This window comes from Hylobates moloch, unplaced genomic scaffold (genome assembly GCF_009828535.3).
Source record: "Hylobates moloch isolate HMO894 unplaced genomic scaffold, HMol_V3 SCAFFOLD_15, whole genome shotgun sequence".
NCBI classification, from domain to species: Eukaryota; Metazoa; Chordata; class Mammalia; order Primates; family Hylobatidae; genus Hylobates; species Hylobates moloch.
The window spans coordinates 68,523,954-68,549,330 of NW_026652290.1; the positions used below are offsets into that span (position 1 = coordinate 68,523,954).

Consider the following 25,377-nt stretch of genomic DNA (forward strand, 5'->3'; position numbering starts at 1 on the left):
AGGCTGAGTTTTCCATTTATTTGGTATTTCCTCTCCAAAGTATTTCCTTCTGATAACTAATGTTTTAAGAATAAGTAGATAATAATTAAGTTTAATTTTAATCTATATAAATTAAAAGACGAAGAGGATTTTATAACAGAAACATTTTTAAATATTTTTAAATGTCATTTGAAAGCTTTAATTCCATTATAATAGAGAATTGTGCAAGTTGAGGAATATCTGAATATTTAATCCCTCATTATGGGCATATTTTAAAACATGCCTTTGGTTTATGTTTAAGATAATGAATCATCTGTATTACTATTATTACTACCATCACACAGGAGCATTAGGACATGTAATGACTATTACAAATGGACTCGATTTAGGAAAGACATTTTGAAGAAGACAAAAACACTGTGAGATTAAATAATTTATTACCATTGCTAAGATGAACACATATACTTAATACTCAATTTTATGCAGAACTTTAAAAAAATAGTTTTAATACAGTATCAAAATTTACACAAGTTTATTCTGTCAAAAGACCAGTGTCCCTTGTATTAGCTTCTGCAGGCTCTGCTGCAGGCACAAAAGCTTATTTTAAACATCTTCAGAGTGTAGGAATACAACAATTTAAGGATGAAAGCTTTCCTAGGAAAGAAGGTGTAAATATAGCAAGCAATTTCCTTTTATAGAGTAATAACATTTTAAAATATAACATTTAAAAGGGGAGCTTAAATTGTAACCCAATTATCATAATTAGAGAGATAATTCTATAGTAAATTAATTCATAAATATTTTCTGAAAATAGAGGGATGATTTTTTCATCACAGTAACATTTTTGAAAGTATAACAAAATTCCTTCACAGTCTCCTACTAGTGACAATTAACTCATTATGTAATGAGCCCATCTAAAACAACAACAACAGAGAATATCTGCTATGAATCAAATCTCAGAAATTTAGAACCTATTCAAAAACTGGGAATTGTTGCACTTCTACTTTTATAATCTTAAACTACCATAAAAACGTAGCATTCGGTCACAGGCCTCTGGCACATTCATACAATAAACTATCATTGCATTTGAATAAACACAAAATACCTATCATAGCATTTCCAGTACACACATTCTAATATTATATATATGTATATGTATACCAAAAATAAGAAATAAACTAAGCAAAGCTAGCACACCTCTTTTTCAAACCTCAAGCAATCTGAACAAGAGCTTTTAGCCTCAATAATGAAGGACATGCGTCAGTTTCATAAAATGTTAGATAGCTGCAGTAGGCAAAGAAAGCTTTTTTCATAAATGCAGTGCAATATTTTAAAGTTTACATAAAGTTTATTAAATATACAGCATGTCTAGAAACTAAATTGTAGAAATTGACATCTCACAGCTCGAAACACTTAGAAAAATTATGTTTGCTTGTTTTTAGTTGAAATTGTTAATATTAACACCAATGGATACACTGAATGAATATGAAGGTTGGTATGCCCCAAGATGAGTCTTTATGAGGAACTCATTAAGATGAAAACAAGATATATTTATATTGATCAATTGAAGTAAATGGTACTCTCTGATAAGCACTCTACGAAGTCTTGCTACCCTTCTAGCTGGTAGGGAGAATTTACATGGTATTTTTTAGCACCTCAGAAGTCAAAACAAAACTCCAGAAACTTAATCTTATCTTGCCAATCCAAATTAATTATGCATCAGGAATTAGTAGTTTGTTTGTTGACTGAAGTATAAGAGGTAGATGCCCAACTCTCAAACTTGGGAAGCTGGAAAATACCTCTTCATGTCTTCAATATGACATGGTAGAAAACTCCCACCATTATGTGTAATGAGTCATCTCTATTCAAAACACTGAGGCTCCACTGGACTCTTAAAACTACGCAGGTTTCCCAATTACAGTATTATATCTGGGGAGTTAAAAACACTTAGTTCTAATGAAAACACTGGTACCAAAATGGTGATTTTCAAAGCTACTCTGAGATTTTCAAAGCTACCTTGTTTGAGATTGACTGTTGTGGACATTGAGGTGAGAGACACAGAATATCAGCTTGAGGGGAGAAGTTGTACTACAGGTTTTAGAGGGGAGATATGTGCAATGTACAATCACTCCATGTTATTCCATGAGTCCAGGTTTGTGGAAACCCACTTTTTCCTTTTTCTTCTTCTTGTCTTCTATCACTTTCTGGCAGTGGTGATCTCCTGTTTGAAAAAGAGTGCATCTCACATGGGTCCTTTGTACTGGTTTCCTGACAAATGTTGCCTAATTCCAGGACACGAACCTGCAGCATCTCCAAGTTTCCTCCACACAACCTTAAAAAAAAAAAAAGAAGAAGGAGTGAATATCTTACTTTTCCTCTTTCACAAGCAGATTTGCGTTTCTTAAGGGTAAATTAAGAGAGGAGCAAAGATGAAGTAAAGACAAGAGACAAAATATCTACATGAATGAGTTCAAATACAAAATAAAATGTGATGACAAGCTTCTTAAAACACAAGAACTACTTAGTAGTAGGGAATACTAAACCTTGTTAGTAACCAGGGTCAAAATTTTAAAATGATGTATTAACTTACTGTAGTTATATAAGTGGTCCCCAACTCTGACTGCACACTAAGCACTTGAGGAACTCTTAAACAGTAATCCCCATCCTTGAAGATTCTGATTTCACTGGGAGAAGTGAGGCATGGACAACTGCATTTTAAAAAAAAAGCTCTAAAAGTAATTCTAATGTGTAGCCAGAATTTAAGAACACCTTGGCAAGATCATCCTGGTTCCTATATTATACATCCATAACAAAGGATATCAGTGTTTAATGTGCTGAGGAAAATGAAGGAGCTTTTGTTATTGAGCTATTTAAGTCCTGAGGTGGTATGGTAGTTTTAGGGCCACTAGTAAATTTCTCTGGTTTTTTTCTACAGAGTGGGGTCATCAGTTGTCACAAATCTTAGCTACCAAGCAATATGATCTCTTGGATTTCCAAAACAGAAAGCATCCAAATGTAGGCAGATGATAAGAATAAATTCAAGAATCACTGAAAGAGATACAATTACAATATGTTAGAAGCTGGGACACATAAAGGGACAAAAGGTGCAATCAAGAATAATGTAAGCATAAACGTAAAACTACTGAATTAACCAATAATATATCAATACATTAACATTGATTGGAATGCACACACATGCACATGCATGTATGTGCACATGCACGATAACAGCCATACCCTCCCAGATTATTTCACATTAAGGATTATGATCAGATTGATTGATTGCACAAAACTTTACAATACTCTAACATGAACACAAAACTAGTTTGTTCATTAATTATTCATAAACTGTTTCTTTTGTTTGGTTTTGTTTTGCTTTTAAATAGAAGTGGATACTACAGGGAAACCCAGTATCATTCATAGCAATACACAATATAGGGCTCTGTTTACCTTCATTTCTAAGCCAAAGAAACTGTTAATCTCAATGTCTCAGCATATACCAATACATGGCATAAATATCCCGGTGTACTCAAAAGGAGTTGAAGTTAGGGTTCTTAAATATCTGGAAAGGAATTATTAATATATAGCAATGGATGGCTCAAGCTATACACAAGAGAGTTAGGAAAGTCTCATTTCTTAATAAATTTACAGACACAAACACTGAATCAAGGAGCCAATGGATGCTACGGACTTTCCTTTTCTAGCCCTTAAATACAATTATATCTATCCAGAATGCTTTGAATGGGTGGTTTAGAAGCAGAGGGTAGACTTAAGGACCTCACAAGGATAACAGACACCAGCACTAGATGGTTACAACTCAAAAGTGCAACTCCTCTTCAAATATTGAAATGTAGAACACAATGAGCTTAACCCACATGTAACTATGTGGTGAAAGGAAACTCTTAAAGAAGGCAGAACTTTGAACTAAACCAACAATAACAAGGTTGACACAGGAGTAGTGACTTATTAACTAAAAAGACATAACAGGTGTGTGTTTGAGACTGTGACTGAGATGACCAATCAGGTATTTCAACTGTCCTCAGGGAATTTATATGAGCCAGACAGACAAACCTAAAATAAAACAACTACTACAAAAAGGCAGATTTACTATTTCTTAGGGGGCAGTATATTTATTTCTGTAGCACAGTTTGGGAAGAGAATAGCTAATTACATACTAACCCACATGATGGTAATATGAATAATAATCTTTTCGCTGTGTAGATGTCAACAACATCTAATCTCTAGGAGCAATACTAGAAATGACAGCAAAAGTTCTATTGTCCCAAGTTATATCTGAGTCTTATAACCCATCTCATATTATGGGGAAACTTTATTTTTCTGTGACATTATTATAAAGGCATATAATTTCTCTACTAGAAGCCAAGCCTTCATAATCTTCGCTAGTTTCACAACTTATCTGTGAAACTGCTTTACGATCTGCATTTTTCCTTATTCTGTGGCATTGACTATGTGTTTTTGATCATGTAATTAACAATGGTGACAATAACATTTTTTCATTGTTTCCAAATATATAAATTTGCTTAAGAATCAGATTTGGGTTTGTTTGCATTTTTTCCTCAAATTCTGGGGATCAGAGATAAAAGGAGACAGAAAACATACTCCTAGAGAACTTAAAGGTAAACAAGGAGGGCAAGCTTTTGGCTTTCTGAAAGTATCTTATATAGTAAAAAATAAAAATAATACTGTATGGTGCCTTTCAATTCATTTTTGAAAATGAAGGCAAACAAAAAGATCAACATAAAACTAATCAAAATCCAATCCAGTAATGGGTCTCTATTGAGACTAAGATATGAATTTTCTAATGTCCAGAAATTGAAAGGAAGGAACGGAAAGGAAAAGGGAAACAAACAATCCTGGAATTTTTTACAGAAATTCTGGCATGAAGCACCGTGGAGATGGCCCCCTCTGTAAGATACGGTGCTTTTCACTTTTCGTTCCTCAGGAAAGGTCCTCAAAGGAAATCCTGGTGTACTCCTGACTTTACTATTCATTAAAAAATAGTTCGAGCAAGTAACTTAATTTCTGGATCTTAGTTTCTTCAAATATAGAATTAGAGTGTTCGGGTTCTTACCCAGGGGTTCATAACTGAATTGCCTGAGGTCTGATGGTAAACTCAGAGATCTGAATTATGAAGGAGGTCCACATACCATTCTTTGGACAAACACTGGAGAATGACCTCTATGGCCCCTTCTAGTTCAACAGTTCCTATTGTCTGAACTTTCTCTCTCATTCCATAGTCAATAGATGAGAAGCAACAGGCGTTCTTAGGTATGTGGCTCACTTTTTAAAATTTATCTGAGGGAAATATTCAAATTGAAAATCTTAAGCACAGGTTGAAAAGCTACAGAAGGTGAATGGTGGTGCGTTTAGGAAAGATGACATCTAGAACTAGATGTCCTTTTGAAAACAGACAACAGATATGCAGGAAAGAAAAACAAGTAACTTAGGAAGGGTTGGAAGAGAAAAATCAGCCACAACACAGGCAAGCAAGAGACTACACATCTCATTCCAGCACATAAAAAATGCCCAGGGGACTTATGTAACATTTACTGAATTCCAGAAACGTCTTGAGGAGGTAGACGCGTTAAGTGTCTGAGAATATCTGGTCCTAATAGATCTAAAGCTAAAGGGTATTTCTAAGCAATTTTCACATCCTGATAGGATAGAGAAAAGAATATGAGGGTAAAAGTATAATGTACAGCCAATTAAAATCGGCGTTTAATATGACCAGTGCTTAACCATGATTTCTTGCATTTAACAATGGCTTCCTCTACAATATTCCATTTAGCTATTTAAAGCCTCACAATTTATATTATTGATTAAATGATACATCCCATGTATATTACTCAAAAAATTAAAATTTAGTCAGGGATTAATAGTAAAAATCCAAGCCATATTAATGATTGCATTGAATATGCATGATGAAAAAAAGTTTGTTGTGGTTTTTTTTTTTTTTTTTTTTTTTTTTATTGTGGTTTTTTTTTTTTTGGATATATTTTTTTTTTTTTTCTCTTTTTTTTTTTTTTTTTTTTTTTTTTTCTGAGACAGGGTCTCATTCTGTTGCCCAGGCTGGAGTGGAGTGGTATGATCATAGCTCATTGCAGCCTCAAACCCCTGGGCTAAAGCAATTTTCCCTCTTCAGCCTCCCAAAGTGCTGGGATTATAAGTGTGTGCCACTGTGCCTGGCCTAACTATCTTTTAGGTTCTTATCTGTCTTTCTTACCTTACTATATTCTGAGTTCGGGTCAACAATTGAAAGCTAAAGATAATACTTTGCATGACATGAAGCACACGTATATGATATATGAAGAACTAAGCAAAATTACCTAGTAAGGTGGAGATTTTTTCCAAGAATAGTTACAAGTAAATCTAAAGGTGGCTGTATTTTCTTTATCATAGGTTTTTAAACACTGATCTTTAACAAACTTCTTAGAAGTATAAAATAGAAACCCATTTATTTTATCAAAATTAGAAACATATTTTAGACAATAAATTTAGTATTTAGAAATGTTTGTAGAGTCTTCTCAAAAACGGAATTGGCAGATCATCTCTAAATTGAATATTCTGTAACATGACTGTGTTAACAAAACTACAACAAAATATACTGAATATAACAACAAGGGAAATTGGTTTTATTTTCATATAAAAACATAAAGGCATTTGGTCAGCATTTTGAAAATATTCATAAAACAATAGCTAAGCTACGATGTGGCTTTCAACACAGAATACACAATAAAGCACATTAAACTTACATTGCACATTTCTCTGACTATAGCTTTTTCTGTCTCACTAAGGTCATGTTCATACTCTTTACCCTGTTGACGATCTATAGTTTCCTGAACATCCAAGACCTGGATTTGTTGAAAAAGAAAAGCAAATTTCACATGGAAAAAAGCTTGTTAGTTATGATAAAACCATCAAGGAGCTCCACTTTGTAAAACCTTTAGTTTTCTCCATGTCTGCATATCAGAGTGGATTAGTATATGGCAACATATTTTTTAAATAGCTGATTGTTCTGAAATCTATTTGGAATGATTCTATTTGATTTTCAAATGGCCACTAAAAGCAATCCATTGCATCACTAATAATCAATGGAATTCATTAGTGTCTAAAATAAGTATATGCATTTACTTTGGTCATTAAGATAACCTCAGTGTGTCAACCATTTGGATATAGTCAATAACTCTTGCTCCACTGTAATGATGACCAATATAAATAACTATGTGCCAAATGGCCCAAATGATATGTAGACATGGCCTGCATAAAAGATGACTAAAAAAGATGATAGTGACAGGTGAAACTGGTCAAAACCCAGGAATATGCACATGAGAACTACTGACCTCGCAGTTCTTGCCTGGACATGTTCCCAGTGCCTAAGAAAAGGCATGTGGAAGTGGCTCTTTGATAGTATCAAAGAGAAGCACTGGCTCCTTATAGTGAAAATATTTGAACAACGCTTTAAATATTTTTCATGAAAGCAAAATGTCTTGGAATAAAATGCCTTTTAAACAATTTTAGAGGCTTGTTTCCACTTCTCTAAATTAGCCCTGAACAGGTTGAAAATAATATTCCTTTAAAAATGTCTAAAGTTTTATTGTGGGTACTTTTTTATGCTACAAAAGGAGAAAATAACTTTGGCTTTCTATGCTGTTTGTTGTTTTTATCTATATCAGTTTATAAATCAAAGTGTTGAAGTAATACAAAAAAACTAATGCTCTTCCTAGAAGTTCCCATAGAATCCACACCAACTGCAACACTGCTAAGCTACTGGATTCTACTGTCATCATGGTCAATGCTGATGGTCACATCTGCTACCTGTGAATTTACACCAATTGAGCCAAACTAAATGACTTAAGCATGAAGTGGGACCTTCAGGTCAAGTTCATAGACATTATCTGAATCTAACTAGAGTTCAATCCTGTAATAAATAATCTGATCACAAACTACTCTCATTAATTTGAAACTTCTAGCCATTATTATTATAAAAATGCCACTTCTGAGCCCTGATACTCACCTCAGATTACAGTTAATTTACCTTCTTACATATTTAGAGAAAATCACTGACTGTGCTTGGTGAATATTCATAGAAAACGTAAAGAGCTCCTTGAGCAAGCTCATTTGCCTACAAATTTGATTTGTAATGCACCTCAGAGAAGTGTACATCGAATCAGTTAATTTTTACTAAATGAAGTAAAGCTTCAATTAATAGTTATCATAAATTTTAAAACAAGAAAAATATAGTGTCATTACAAATGTACTAATTCCTTACAGTGATTTACATTTCTCCACAAACCATGACCATAGATTTTATAAAGCCTAGCGTCTTCTATAAAATCTATCAGAAAGTGAGAAACTAAGCCACTGTACTAATTATTTTCAGAATAGACATATCTCATGATATAAATCAGCTCTAGATATCTGGCTCTCAAACACAAAACATGTCAAGTGGCCATAATTTCTTTCTCTTATAATGAAATCTTTTTAAGATGCATTTCCCAAAAAAGATGTTTGTACGTATTTCTGTGTCCTAACACAGTTAACTCATGGAAGCAAACACATTTGATATTCAAGGGCCCCCAGTTTTCTAATAAAGATGTTTCACTTGCTCAGTATCACTCATCTGCCAACCAAGGAAACTTATGTGTACTGAATATAACATAACATCTCCCTCTCTTGAAATATATATATATATAAATACTTTTTTTTTTTTTTTTTAGAAGGAGTCTCACACTGTCACCCAGGCTGGAGTGCAATGGCATGATCTCGGCTCACTGCAACCTCTGCCTCCCGGATTCAAGCAATTCTCCTGCCTCAGCCTCCCAAGTAGCTGGGATTACAGGTGCTTGCCACCAAGCCCAGCTGAATTTTTGTATTTTTAGTAGAGACAGTGTTTCACTATGTTGGCCAGGCTAGTCTCAAACTCCTGACCTCATGATCCACCCACCTTGGCCTCCCAGAGATAAAATTTTATATGAAAATTAGAAATAAATTCAGAGAAAATTGAGGAGCTCTTCCTTGCTCTTCCCTTCCTTTTAGGCCACACTAACAGCTGCATTGAGAAATCTGGAAAATATTTCAGTGTGACACACTATGCTGATCTGATTCAAATAGCAATTGCCATTTAATAAGGCAACAGGCTGAAATGGCTTTCAAACAGTTTGAATAGGAGGATAAGTTGCTACTGTTGGAGCGTGTGCAGATGCTATAATACTACAAGATCGAAGCCAATCTCTGGTCCATTTTCTACTTTTAAAATGCTTTTCAGATGGCTAGTGCCTGATTCATGCTAAAGTTCATCCAAGTGCTGCCACAGAGAACAAGATATTCAACAGTCCATAAACCAACACCCACCAGAGGCAAAGCAGTGCCCCCTCACACTGGCTGTGCCTTCCCAGGAATTCCTCTCAGTTGCTCACTTTGTGAATTATCCCAACAAAGACAGAAAATGCCAAGTGCACTGTCAGCGGCCACTAGCATGGTTGCCCCTCCTTCCCTCATCAATAATCAGTATATGTTTAGGAAAAGCAAATTCATTTTGTATAAGCTAAAGCAAAATATCCTGAGGGAGCAAAATCTTCTGCTAAAATGTAATCATCTCAAAGTGAAATAAACATTTTGAAGTTCTCATCTATGTATTTGTTTTGTGCATGCCACAGAAAGTGTGGCCCACTCCAAAAGAGGAGTGCATCTTCAGGCTGATGATAAATCATTTTGAAATTGAAACAACTTTAAGAAGAGTTGTGAAACTCGTGGTAAAAGCAGATGGGAAGCACTCTACCTGTTTTATGGGTCAGAAAGCTTTGATCAAAGCTACATGTTAGAAATTATAGATAGATTTGTTAGACAGTGCTTCATACTTTGAAATTGATAAAATTTCAAGAAACCGTCTCAATTTTTAAGATGATTTTTATTGCCTGTGTTAGTTTCTTCTCTGAGATAGGTAAATATTTATATTGTTTATTTATTATTAATTGTACCTATAGTCCTGATTTTTCATTAATTTTACTTATTGGAAAGCTCATTATTGGTCAAGAAAATAGATGACAAATTTTAGGCAAATTTTTGTGAAATCACTGAAAAATGTGAAGAAAGACACAAAAGTAAAGTAGCTTTATGTATAACACCATGTATCTATTTTCCGCTATTCTGTAATGGAGTATTAACTGGAGTTCGAGAACCCAATTTCTACTTAGAACAGGAAAGAGTCGGTTTTTATTTATTTCAATATTTTATTTAAGTTGTATCATGTACTTCAATTGCATCAAGAAAGAATAATGTGGTATCCTTCCATATTCTGACCAACTATTGACTTCCTATATTTGAAGACATTCATGCTACAAACATTGCACATAAAATACCTATCACAATTTTTTACAAATATGGATATACATGCACAGACTTCAACTTCGATGCTGATAGATATGAATCACATTACTCAAAACAAAATGATAAAATTAGAGATTCAACCATAAGTACTCAAACTCATTGTCAGTTTAGAACAATTAAAATTATACTTCAAAAATTAAGATTTAAAAAGTTACACCATAAGGAGTCAAAAAATAAAATATCTATGGTTCAAGCAAGACTGTGAGGACTACTAGACTACAGCGAACAAGCCACGACACAACTGAAGCTCTGGATAAATGGTTGCACATGATTGGTTACCTTAAGAGAATGTACCACAGGTTCAGGCTGCTGGGAAGGTGTGGCATGTCCACTGAAGCTAGCTGGAGAGTTGGGTGAACTGTTACTCCCATCAGCCCCTGATGACAACCTAAAAGAACCCTTAGTAGAAAATCAACAACTTTGTTATTAAAACAAAAGTCGTTTATAACTACAAAGATGTCATTCAATATTCAATTTCACTACCAAATGAGAATTAGCCATTTTGTTACTTTTTCCTAACCTAGTCTACAATGCTATCAATCTGTTCATTGGAACACACTTGCTGCTTCACCAGCAAGAAAACATAATGAAGAGCCACCTCAGTGCATTGTCAGATGCCATCTCTGCAATGCCCCACCCCCAAGGAATGGCCCTTAAACACATTTCAAGAATGATTTTTGAAACTCAAAGGTACTTAAGAGTAGGAAATTCATGAGTTACTCCACAGCTGAGTTAAACATGCTCACTCAGCAAGCCAAATGCCATATTCCATATGTCTCAGAATATGCAGACACATCACATTCTTGTGTTGGAGAAACTGTGTCTCTTACAAAACCCTTCTTTGAGGGAAAGACCTATAATAAAGCATTTTCAAAAAAGATTTATCCAAATTCAACATTTTCTTTAAAAACTGAAAATTGTCCTTTTCTGCTCTTTTTAAAGATGAAAAACAGAATAGATATAAACTACATATTTTTAGTTTAGTGGTTCTTCAACTTAATTGGTGAGAAACTAGAACCTGTACATGATTAATTTGACATGTGCAGGCCACATTCTTCTGTACAAGAACTGGAAATTTCCCCTAAGGATCTGTACTTTTTCTAAACGGTGCTTGGGGGAGGACTAATGGATCAGCAAAGAAAAAGAGAGTATCAGTTATCTACTCTCCTAGAAAAAGCAGTCACATGGGAATTTTCCAAATCTATTTTTATGTAGATCATTACACTTTTAGAGAACCTGAGATTTTAATTTCTGCCTATCAACCTATTTACAGAATTTTTCATGTCTAATTGATTAGTAATTGCTCCATTCAAGTTGATTCTATCAATCTAATAACCCGAAGAGGAGTCATTGAAGGCGTATCATGAGAATTCATAAAGAGAGAAACAACAGTAGTTTGGAATCTTAACTTGCAGACTCTCTCCATCGCCCAGGCTGGAGTGCAGTGGCACGATCATTGCTCACTGCAGCCTTCAACTCCGGGGCTTAAGCAATCCTCCCATCTCAGCCTCCTGAGTATCTGGGACTACAGGCATGTGCCATTATGCCTAGTGACATTTTATCTTTTTCACAGAGACAGGGTCTTGCTATGTTGCCCAGGTTGGTCTTGAACTCCTGGCCTCAAGTGATCCTCCTGCCTCAGCCTCCCAAAGTGCTAGGATTACAGACATGAGCAATAATGCTCAGCCAAGAGAATTTTTATGCTGTACATTTTAGAGGTAAGAGGAGAAATCTGCACCCAGCAATTATAGGTATGGATCACATGTAAACCATGCTTTATAAGGAAAGTTTATTATTATTAACTTAATGTTATTTGTATTATTAACTTAATGTTATTATTATTATTGCAGATTATTATTTTTGCAATTTGGAAGATTTTCTCCCTTTCTTGCTTGCTTTCATTTCTCCTATGTCCTCAAAGGCTCCCCCTGCCACCTCACTAGCCTACTGAGGCCACATTCTTTTCCCTGCTCAAAGAGTTCTACAATCCAGTCAGGTCCTGCACCCAGCCTCACTAGCCAACAAAGAGAGGAAGCAGTAGAATATGGCATGTACGTCGCTTCCTCAGCTTCTGTTGTCCATTGCTACTACAACTAAAATGTACAGCAGGTGATGAAACAGGATTGTCAATTAGAACAGCCCCAATCCCCTGTGGGAAAGGAAATTATAAAATTTGTTTTCCTGTATTTGTAACCCAGCTCAAATCAGAAACAATAATGCCTAATACATCTAATGGAAGGGAAATTATCTGAAGTTTAAAGATGGTTAAGGGACACACCCTTCACCCACCCTCATATTTTGGACATCTTCTTCCTCTGTACTTGGGATCCTTTGGAATCAAATGGTTCCAAAACTAAGGAGTTATAAAAGGAAGCTCCCCTTTCCTGAGTAACCCTGGTCCTCTACTCTTCACTTTTCCTCCTGGTACCACTCTTACGGATGCTTTTCAAAAGATTTCTCAGGTTATACAGAATTGGCTTCAAACCTCTTGTTTAGGACCCACCATTGCAGTGCCATATTTCCTCTGACTTAGAAGTCATATTTCCTCTAATTTAGAAGGCAATAAACCTTCCCACTCTGAGCTACTTCCTTCCTGTTTTTACTTTCAAATCCTTTTCTGCCCAGCCTTTCTGCTTCAAAGGTTCTCTTTCCAGACCTGGTAAAAAGATAAGCGTATCAATAATACCATCCTTTTGCTTGGGCATGGGCCTCTATCGTTCAGGGCATTTTGGTTTAAGAGAACTTCTAAAAATCAATGTAAACAACATCCTTAAACCAAATCATCTGAGCCATTCTCCATTGTTTAAATGTAAACAAAGTCCTGCTCTGGCCATATCTATTCAAAAACATACATTTTTTTTATGAAAGTAGTTTCCTTAAAAAATGGGATGGGGGCTACAATAGTATTTTGCCTAGAGTATACAGTGGGGGGAAATTCATCATTTAGGGGTGAAAGTTATACTTCAAACTAGCTTTGGGAGCCATGGACTACAAATCAACCGGAAAGATCAAGGCTTATATTTTATTTTGTTTTTGTGAAGCCACAAAGGTAACCAAGTGCCTGGTGAAGTTTACTTCCAACAGATGTTAAATAATTTTCTACACTGCAGTTAACAGAATGAAGCACCTCATTCTATTATATCTCATTTAGTACTATAAAATAAAAGGTTAGTTTTCTATGCACTTAGCAGAATCAGACCAATATTTGGAGAATTATGAGGGTTCAATTTACATATACTCAGTCGACTAATACATTTTCACTGAACTATTTTAAAAAATATGCTACTGAGCCAAAAAGAGAATTTAAAAAGAGAAAAAATCTTACGAAAACTGGAAATGTGATTTCCAGATTGAGTGGCTTGTTTTCAAGCTACACATGATCACACAGTGCATGCATCACCTCTCTGTCAGTAGACAATTTTAAAGGGCAAAGGAGTACTTTTCTGAGCTTGTCTAGAGCCATGATTTTCAAGACCACTGACCTAAACTCCTTTTATCATGAAATGTCCAGGGTACCTTTGTTCTTCTCTCCTGCATGGGGTTGCTCAACTTTCACCCCCAGATATGGGGGGAAAAAACAAGAAAACTGTTTAGGAGGTAAAAAATTCTACTCCCATCCTCCCTTCCCAGACTTAGACATACAACTTTCTTTCATGTGTATGAACTTGTTTTCTACCCCCCAGTATAACTTTTTCTCTAGCAACAGAAGTCATCTGGTTATGCACAAGCAAATGCATCCAGCTGACTCATCTTCACTCACCGGGAGAGTGGGCAGGCATCGTCCTATTCCTCGGCACCCTTGCCACCACTGCAAGACCCGCCGGGCTCTGGGCCCCCAGCCTTTCTCCATATTTGAGCTGTTTCTAGTTGGAGGTTGCCTTCTATTCTGGCTGGCCTTATATTTGGAACAATATGGTACAATCACTCAGAAAAATACTGTTTCCCAAGTCTCAAGAAAGCAGATAGAATATGAAGCTTAATGAGATGAACCACAATGACCACAATGGCAAGCTGTAACATGCACCTGTAGCTAGGGAAAAAATAAAATAAAAACAATCTGAAGTCCTATATATTAGACCTAATCCTGATTTAAGATTCTGGTAAACATATAACTACATTATCAATTCTATCAAAAAGTAGATGATAAAGTCAAAATTACAGAAAAAACTTGAAGGTACTTAACTTTATTTTATAGGTTTTACCATCATGAAATAATAATATGTTTTACGTGGATATTATACAGAAATAAACTACATGACTTCAGAACTTAACAAAAGTCATTTGAAATACAACTGGGAGCACTATGCCCTTTAGTTAAGAAGTGAGATTTGAGTATACATATTCAATAATACTCAGAAAACTAAAACTGCATCAAATTTTTAACAAAATTTCTGCACATTGAAGAGTATGTAATGAGCTAAGAGGTGATCACTGCGTTAAAATAAATATTTTACATAGAAAAATCTACATAATCATCAAACTTTCTATTAATAAGTTAACTAAATTTTTTTGTATTTATTAGAACTAGAGGCATCACATAATTGAAATGAAAAGAAAAAAGTCCTTAATTTTAGCTTTTTCCGTCACCAAACTGTATAATCCTATTAAAATGATCAGAAACAAAATGAACTTATTAGAACATGATTTCCTCTCCTGCCAACTTTCACTAAAACCCATAACTAAGAATATTATGTCCCAAGGAATAAGAAAATAATTTTAATAATTTAATAATTTTAATTATGGAAAATCCACAAAATGGTCCCAAAATTCTAGTGTCTAAATGTTGAGGTTGACTTTAAAAGACTGAAAATAAGAACATAAAATTTTAATGCTCATCAATTCATTTTTTTTGAAGTTAGCGCTCTATATCTGAATAGTACTGGTCCAATTTTCACTCTTCTTTAATTTTTGGAGGTTGAAAAAAGAAAATGCACCATGGTCTTAAGTGAAGTAAGAAAGAGAAGAAATAATGACCAGTAGTTGGTACTCACAAAACTCTTTTCTAAACCTATTAAATTGGCACCAGTTACCTATAAAAATAAGTCACACATACTCTATTTCTCACATATAACAGAGGCAATTATATATTTTCACTTGGGTCATAATGATAATTTCATCATAGCAACATTAATTTGAACATTGCCCTTTTGATCATTATTCCATGTGTAGTGACTAATTTGTTTCCATCATCAAAAGAATTATCTCCAAAAATTTATAATATGGTTCACAGCTTAATACTCACCTCCCACCCCAATCTGCATAGTTCTATTTCTGAGATGATCATTAATGAGTAATGCAAATTTTATAGTTATTTTTACAAATAAGGAGATCTAGTATCTGAATTTGATTGTTTCCATAACATGCACCTCTCAGATCTTATCCTTTTTGGATTTAACAACTGAGTAAAACATATAGGAATTCTACTTTCATTCTTTATTAATGTGTAGCAAGCCTAAATCCCAATGCCTCCCCATTGTAACAAAGCTTGTCATCATACCCATTAAATCTAAGGTAGGATCTATGCCCACTTAGAAGCCAGATGGCATGAGCGCCATTTAGCTACTATGTCGAGAATTCACAATAATTTCCAACTTTCAGAAAGTAGATACTACATAAAACAACAGCTATACTTTCAGTATTGTAAAATGTTCCTTTAAAATATATTAAATATGTATTTTATAGTATTATTAATCTCATAAGAGGGACCATAAACAGGGGCCAGATCTTTATGGAAGAATAAACTGATGATATAACCATTTTAAAGGAAAAAGTACTCTTTTAGAACCAGGATTAATTAACTTTCTTCCCATGTCGGCATATATATTTTTTTAATCTAGGTACATAGAAAAAATGTGTTCTGGGCCAGCCATCATCTTTGACTTTCAAATAAACTACATCAAAATGGTATTTATACACTAATGAAGGCTCAGTGTTTCGCAGGGCCTACAATCGCCAATTATAGTGTTTTCTGAAGACAGTTTCATAAAACATAAGAAGCCTTCAGTAATTCAGTCGTTAAACTCGTTTCTGGCAACTTGGGGCTCAAAATGGTGGAACTCAGATTCTGGTCACTAATTGGGAGAACAACTCCAAACAGTCTTGAGATCGTCACTTCCTATTTTCTGAGGAATTCTGTTTTGCTTAGTTTTGTTTTCTGTAGTTTTCTAAAATTCCAAGTTTGTGAAAAAGAATTCCTGAATGACCCTAACACTCTCATTGTGTGGGAAGTAAATTATAGATTACTTACTCTGTGGTAAGTACTCCTAGAAATCATAAAAGAATATGAAGAAGTATGAATCACTGAGTCTCTTTAAGTTTTGCTATCACTGTACTATAGTCAATAGTTTTTATTCCTTGAAAACTCTGGAAACTTCTATAGAGGTGATAGTGTAGGGTTATTCAGAAAATGAAGTATTTCCAAAATTTGTGAGGATGAAGGAAAAGTGAAAATCAAGTACTGAAAGGAAGAAAAAGGGGGAAATCCAAACTGTACTTCTCTCTCACCAGGCATCTCAGCAAACTTCAGACACACATAAAGTTTCCTATTGAACGATGAATAGAAATAGTCCCCAAGAACTATTTGTTGGAAACCTCAGTATAAAGAAAGCATAAAGTGACCTATGTTTTAAGCTAAGAAGAAGAATAAGTCAGCCTGACTTGAAGACTTTTACCTTGCTGACTTTGAAAGGCATAAAGATGGGGCAAATGAATTCACACATGGGCATGTGCATGGGTTTAGCATGAGTCATAGCCTTTAGTCCTCAGGACTTTCGGGGTCAGATTCTAGTTAGTTCTTCAAACTTCAACAGGGTATAAAATTCTATATACTTAAACATGAAATCAACATGAAGTTTTCAACAACTACATCCGCAACATTTTCTCTTCAAACTATGACCATTCTAATAATAAATAGTTCTCATCTATTTATTTAAAGATATACAAGATTCTCTAAGACATTACAGTTTATCTTTCCCTTATTGCGCACAATGAGCTATATATGTAAATGAAGGAAACAAAAACCAATTTTGCAAAAAAATTGACCATTTAACTCTTTTACACTGTCGTGTTTCTTTTCTCAAATTTGCGTGAATTGTTACTGTTCCTCACAGAAATGATGAAAAACACTAAGAAATGTCCAATATTATATGTTATCTGAAATACATGAATCACAAAATGATGATCACTCAGAATTTGATGTGTCATCTCTGCAGTAGGGAAAATTACCTTAAAAAATAAAGCTCCCAGAAAAATCCTTTACAATGTTTTAATTAGTAAAGAAGTCAAGGAAATTTTTTAATTTAATGAAAATTCTTCCTAAAAAAAGTTTTGTTTGCATGCCAGAAAAATGGAAAACAGATATACTGGGTTTCTTATTGAATATATACATATACATATATGTACATATGTATGTGTATATATAAAAATATATATACACTATATAAATATTTCCAATTAACTAAAACTCACATTCAATAGAGTAATACTATAGTGTTACATAGAATAGTTTCTCACTTTGATATATATCAGATGTAATGCACTTATAACAAATTTGAGAGCCCAGCCCTCTCATTCACTATAGAAGGCCAACTACGGAAGCCTGAAGATTGATCAGCTAAAGTGGTTTCCTGTTACTTAAAGATGCTTAATTTTTTATAACTTCTGAACTTGGTTAAACTATCATACAATGCTTAATACCTCATCAGAGTGTATGCCTAGTTTAAGGGGGAGGATAAATTCAGTTTTCCCTTATTATAGGGCAAGGCAGATACTTTGCTTAATCTCATTTCAGGGAAATAATATTTTGTTCAGTTTGGCTAATCTTCATTCTGACATATTGTAAAACTGTCCTAGCAAATAAATAGAAGCTCTGATTAGAAGAGACTTTAAAGGTCACCTTGGCAAACCCTTTCCAAGAGATTCTTGTGCATAGGCTTAGAAATGCTAAGACCCTCTTGCCTTACTCTAATGATAATATTTAGTTGGTTATATCCAAAGAAAAGTGCATTTTTCATTTAAATTAAAGAATCTATTCAATACTGATTTAAAATAATAAGTAATTTCCTGGATGTATAGTCATTCATTTATTCACTTAACAAACATTAACTTAGTAACTATGAGAGGTGATATTGCATGCAATGACATATAGATATCTATTCCAACAAATTTTTGTTGAAAGAGAAACACAGTGAGTTCAAATCACAGACTCCAGGGTTGCAGTGCCAGAGTTTAAATTCTTGATCTGACACTTATGAGCTGCATGACTTTGGACAAGCTATATGATCTTTCTGTGCCTTAGTTTCCTCGTCTATACAGTGTAAATAATAATGGTAAAATGGTACGGTCACTCTACGGGTTTGGAAACTTATATGGAAAGAGCTTTTAAAACAGTGTCTGGCCCATATAAGTGCTCTATAAGCATTTGCTGTCCTTATCATGAATGTTTTTGCTTTGCTTGTCAACATATTTTATAACTTGTCAATTTATGTCTGCATGTTTATTATTGGGAGTGTCAGTTCTCAATGGGGGCGGGGGTGACTTGGCCCCCAAGAGAAAACATTTGGCAAAAATGCCTGCAGACATTTTTACTTGTCAAAACTATGCAGTTTCTACTGGCATTTAGTGGGTAGAGGCCCAGGATGTTGCCAAATATCTTAAAATGCACAGGAGAGACCCCTCACAAAGAAAGGATTATCTAGCCCAAAATGTCGCTATAGCTGAAGTTGAGAAACCTTGATTTAGAGAAAGAGAACTCTGCTGGGAAACTGCAAAGCAAAATTTCTGGTGACAGCTCTACAGCAGATTTTGCATATGAGGACATGTTGCCCACAGGATTTGGAGCTTGAAAGGATTTAGAAGGAAACTCCTTAAGCTTCAGCCCTCAAGTGGTCTAAGTATAAAGGCGGCCACATTTCCACCCCCAAATAAGAAATTACTCTAACAAAAGAAACAGAATTGAAAATACCCATATCATCCCACTGTAACAACACTAGCAGAAAGAGAATACACTGTGGGCAGGCACAGGGCAGTGGTCCAAACGAGAGTTCTTGAAATAGAGACATATAGTATGCTACAGTACCTAGAAAATCGTGACACCAATCCCACATAGAGAATACAATTGGCGGAAGGGGCTCTGTGGAAATTATGGAAGATCATAAAGCTTCCTTAACAATTTGCTGGGCAAAGATTCTGCACTTAACTTGAAGCAGTCACATTAGGAAAGAATAAAATTGCCAGCAAATAGAAGTGGGGGCCCTGACACATGAAACATCTCAGTGCCAATGAGAGCATTACAAGATAATCACAAAAGATTAAATGGATAAAAAGACAAAAGGGAGATTAAGTCATAAAAGATAAAAGAAATAAGAAGGAGAAATCTGGACCGGGAGGCGACTACTCTCTCCGTCACATGTGGTGAAGGATTGTAGCCTACGTACAGACTCCTTGGCGGGCAGAGGACTTCTTGAGGGCTTCTTTTTGACATAACAGCTCTCAATCACTAAGCTCCTACCACGTTAGGACTACCCTAAGTGCTGTCCATTAAAAGATTAATAAAACTGGCTAATCTGAGTTCCTAAAATGCTGGGTGAACATCCAAAATATAGAAATAACTCAAACATCTCAATAGCAAGGAAACAACCCAATTGAAAAATGAGCAAAGGACTGAAGAAACATTTCTTAAAAAGAAGACATACACATAGCAAAGGGATATACGCAAAAATGCTGAACAGTTCTAATCAAGAGAAAAATGCAAATTAAAACCACAATGAGATCTCACCTCATGCCTTTTAAAATGACTATTATCAAAAAGACAAAAGATGTGTTGGCAAGAATATGGAGAGAGGGGAAGCCTTGCACACTGCTGGTGGGAATGTAAATAAGTATAGCTATTATGGAAAACAGTACGAAGGTTCTTCAAAAAATTACAAGTAGGACTACCATATGATTCAGCAATCCCACTACTGGGTATACATTAAAATTAAACAAAATCAGTATGTCAAAGAGATATCTGCACTGCCATGTTAAGTGCAGCATTACTCATAATCGCCAAGATATGGAAACAACCTAAGTGTCCATGAATGGATGAATAAAGAAAATGTGCTATCTATATATACAACAGAATACTATTCAGCGTTAAAAACGAAGGAAATCCTGTCACTTGTCACAACATGGATGAACCTGGAGGACATTACGCTAAATGAAATAAGTCAGGCACAGAAAGATAAATACTGCATGATGGTACTCATATATGAAATCTAAAAAAAAGTTTATTTCTACTTAGAGAGGAGAAAGGTGGTTACCAGGAGTTGGGGGGATTGGGAAGGAGAAGGAAATGTCTGTCAAAGGATACAAAATTTCAGTTAGATAGGAGGAATAATTTCAAGTGATCTACTGTACAGCATGGCGACTACAGTTAATAATTTATTGCATTCTTGAAAAATACTAAGAAAGTGGATGTAAAGTGTTCTCACCCAAAAATGATAACTATGTGAAGTGATGTATATGTTAATTAGCTGTATTAAGTCATTCCACAATGTATATATACTTTAAAACATCATGTTGTACACAGTAAAGACATAATTTTATCTATCGATGTAAAAAAAGTTTTTTTTAAAGATACTAACTGTGGGCCTGGTAATGTTTTCAGTAATTTGTACCCCAGAGTGATTTCTCCTTCTTTGGGTCCCAGAAGTCTCCTTCTAGTCTATGCACTCATTCTTTAGCTCCTGGGTTGCAGAGAGATCCAGACGATCCTACGGAAGGTCAGATTGGTTGGAATAGCTCAGCAGCCTTCGAAGGAACTGGATTAGAAGCATGTTAATATGAATAACTGATACAGATGAACTGCTACACACCAGATTAACATCAGCTCTGTGCTCATTTCACCTTCTCCACTCCAGGCACATAACTGTGGCTGCAACCATTACATAAAATGTGTATCTATCCTAATAAACAAATGAAAGTAATATTAATTCACACACCCCTCATTTATTATGCCAAATAATGGCTGAGATTGATGTCTGTGGACTCACAGTGGACGTACTAAGCAGCTTCAATTCGGAGAACCAAAAATCTTAGGCTGCTGACATGTTCAGGAAAATAAAATTAGTTCTATGTTCCTGTAGTAGAAGGATGTGAGCACAGGATATGAGGCCCAGAGTAGCAAAAGCTGAGTCCAACACGACATGCAGGAGCTGTATAGGAAATCTCCCATGCCGTAAGAAGGATTTGAAATTTATTCTATGTGGAGCCACAGATGTAACAGAAACTGATTGGTGGTGGACAGATTGATCTGGTAACAGTGTGGAGAATGATTTGGATGAGGCCAGACTACCGGGGATGAAGTTCCAATTAGGAGATCAACAAAGAATTTGAAGGGAAAAAAATATTACTTATTGCCTGCACTGGAAAATAGCAGAAGAAATTAAAAGGACAATATTGATGGATTAGAGGGCAAGACCCTATGAATTTTAATTCTATTTGAATGTAGGCAGCGAGGTTGAAGGAGTTATCCAGGATGACTATCAACTTTCTGGTTAGGTACTAGCTAAATGGTCATGCTATTAACCAGGATAGAAAATACCGGGGGAAGTAACAGATCTAACTCTTTCATCAGATTTTTAAAATCAAGATCAAAGAAGTGATTAATAATGCAAAGCCCTCAAGCATTCTTTGTCACAAATACCCTCCAAAAGGTTTTCTTCTGACATGTGAAATAAGAAAGTTTGCAAAACATTTAAATTTAAAATGATTTTAACTTCATGCAGTGCTCACTGTATCACTGATGAAAATATCTCTGCAAACAATAAAATGTTATTGGAAGGAAAAGAAAGTAATTTTGAAATACCTGTTCCTCCAGGTGAAACTTACAGATACAGAAATATAGTTCCCAGAAAAAAATAAAATGAAATAAAAGTAATTACAGAAGGTTGGCAGGATGCCTTTTTACAAAAATTACAAAGGGCAAACCCCAGGAAGAAAAGAATTAATATCTTTTGAAAGGGCTAAGACAGCAAACGCCTAGTGTCTCTGTAGCCAGAGTGACAGCAGATAAAGAATAACAATGAAGGCCTGGTTGAAAAAAAGAAAAAGAGGCTGTTAAACAATACCTAGGAAACATAGGCAACTGCTTCTAGGCAATGAGTCTATGTGCTTAATACTTGACTTTTATTAACTATAGAACTCCCAGTGAGAAACATTGAAATTCCTACAGAAAAAGACTGATACTTGTAAATTGCTTTTCAATCAGGCTGGTATTAAATAGTAAAAGGTTATGGCATTGTTGCTGAGAACATATCTGAATACTTTCAGGTTTGGGGCTTACTTTTTAAAAGGGAGAAAAGGAAAGCACAAGTAGGACAGAGAGCGTAAGGGCATGGAACTGAATTGCCAGTATGGATGCAATGGCAAAGAAGTCATGCTAATTAACATCGCATCTGACTTGCAGACCAGAGCCGATTAATAATTGTGTTAAACACCTCAGCATGCTATCAGGGCCCAGTGGAACACATGCACAGAACTAGAGCCCCAGGAACTAAATAGTGACTTAAAATAAATATTTGCTGAATGGACTAAGAAATATTCCACTGTGAGGTAGTGTTTGCTGCCCTAGCTTTGGCAAAAAGAAGGGTCTTAAGTTCTTCGATGAACCTTCTAGTATATGAAGCTCCCATGCAAAATGGGAAAGTCAAGACAAGAGAGAGGTCAACAGAAAAGCAAGAAGAGTCAGCTTCTTTTATGTATCCTTACAGCTACTCTCTAGGATACATACAGTAATACAAACAAACACAGCTGCCAATTAGGCTGTAGGTCCACCCATGCCACCTGCTGAAAGATCTATCATGGAGCGTTAGCAATGATCTTATGCTTAAATGTTTATAAAAATGAGAGTAGCCAAAATGAATCCAGAATCCAGGCAGTGTAGCCTTTGCATAATTGGTAGTAGTAAAATCTCTGGCAGGGAAAAATGAAATCCACCATCAGCGAGACCATCATCAAAGCACAAAAGGAAGCATCATGGAAGCATGAGCTCTTATTGTCACAAACAGCTCTTACTGGGAGGGAAGAAAATAAAGAGATTTAAAAAATATGTTTATCTGTGCCCAACCTTCTTATAAAAAAAATACGATGGAAAACAAGATTTTTTTATTCAAACGATATATACACTCATTTAACTGAATCATATTCAAAAGGATAAGTCTAGGGCACAGAGAGTTAAAACAAAATATGAAACATCTTTGCAGAGTCAGTCCATTGAAGTAAGTCCCAAAATCATCCATACCTCTGGGAGACTAAAAAAGCTAAATGGGGCAGGGAGCAATGGCTCACACCTGTAATCCCAGCACTTTGGGAGGCCAAGGGGACAGATCGCCTGAGGTCAGGAGTTCGAGACCAGCCTGGCCAACATGGCAAAACCCAGTCTCCGCTAAAAAAAATATAAAACTGAGCCGGGTGTGGTGGCACATGCCTGTAATCCCAGCTACTCAGGAGGCTGAGGAAGGAGAATCACTTGAACCGAGGTTGCAGAGATTGCAATGAGCTGAGATCACACCACTGCACTCCAGCCTGGGTGACAGAGCGAGACTTCATCTTAAAAAGAAAAAAAAAGCTAATTGGGTCTCTCTTTGCAGTCCACACTTGGCTCCTCTCTCCTTCTCTATCTTTAAATCTTGGAGTGTCCAGGATACAGTCCACAAAGCTCTTCTTTTTTTTCCCTCAACATTCATTGACAAGAAGTTCCCATTCAGTCCCATAGTTAAAATATATATACATTTCATTCTTCCCAATTTTTTATCTCCAGCTCTGATATCTCACCTGAGTTTGACATGTACACATCCAACTCTATGTGACATCTCCTTGTTGATGTCCAACACCTCCAATTGACTATGTCCAAAATAGAATTTGATTCCCCTGCACCTCCTAACCTGTTCCTCACAGTCTTGCCTATCTCAGTAAACAGCGCCACCAATCATATGATTGCAGAGATCAAAATCCAAGGAATCATCCTCAATTCTTCCCAGGGTTGACACTCTGTACCATCCCTGGGCTGCCATTCACTGCATAGTCTCTGTGAATAGTTCCTTCTGGGGTTGTCAGTGCCCAACCTATGAAGCCATATGCAGTCCCTTTCCTTTACAGTCCACATCCCATCTATCATTAAGCACTCTTAGCTCTACTTGAAAACACACTGTGAGTCTAACCCCTTCTCACCATCTCCACCCTACCACTTAGTTCAAGCCACTGTCAGCTCTCTTAGACTACCAAGCTAGCTCCCTAATGAGTGTACCAATGTCCCCTCTCCCTGTCTCTACCTTCTTCAGTCTCATGTTTACCCAACATGGAGAGTGATCCTTCAAAAATGTGAATTGATGATATCACATCCCTGACCAAATCCTCCAATAGCCTTCCATCAACTCATATCCAAATCCACATGCTTGAGCTTGGTCAACAGAGCACACAGGGTCTTCCTGTTTCTCCAACTTCATCTTCTTTTATTCTCCATTTTACCCACTCTGTTCCAGCCACATTGGCCTTATTCCTCTTTCTGAAATATCCTTGCTGTTTCCACTTCCAGGAATACTCTTTTCCATGCCATACTTCCTTTATTCAAGCCTCCTCAGATGAGAGGTCTTTTCTAAATATTCTTCTACTCTAGTCACTCTCTTATTCTATGCCCTGCTTTTATTTTCTTCATAGTGATTACCTCTTTTGGGTAATGCATTATATATTTATGGTTTTAAAAATAATAATCTAGCTACTAAAATGCAAGCTGCATGAGACAGAGGCCTTAACTCTCTTATTCAAGATTGTATTCTCAAACAGTATCTGTACATAAGAGATGCTCAAAAAAGACTCAAGGGGTAAAAGACTAAACGAATGGCCAATGCAAGCCATCAGCCTTCCATGACCTACAGAAATTCTATTCCCTGTTTTTTTTTGTTTGTTTGTTTGTTTTGTTTTGTTTTTTTTGAGACAGAGTCTTGCTCTGTCAAC

General features: G+C 35.6%; 1 protein-coding gene across 6 annotated transcripts in view; it reads right to left on the reverse strand.

Moving 5' to 3' along the window:
• Positions 1-397: 397 nt before the first annotated feature.
• Positions 398-25,377, reverse strand: part of CCDC85A (coiled-coil domain containing 85A) — a 205,348-nt gene continuing 180,368 nt past the window's right edge. For 2 of the 6 annotated variants that reach the window (XM_032176774.2, XM_032176773.2), the window contains one exon: positions 398-2,311. In XM_032176774.2, the coding sequence (XP_032032665.1) occupies positions 2,262-2,311 (50 nt within the window). In that variant the 3' untranslated portion in view covers positions 398-2,261. Of the gene's footprint in view, positions 2,312-6,752; positions 6,852-10,665; positions 10,786-14,146; positions 14,282-25,377 lie in introns of all 6 variants that reach the window. The other 4 variants (XM_032176768.2, XM_032176771.2, XM_032176770.2 and 1 more) reach the window with 4 other exon arrangements.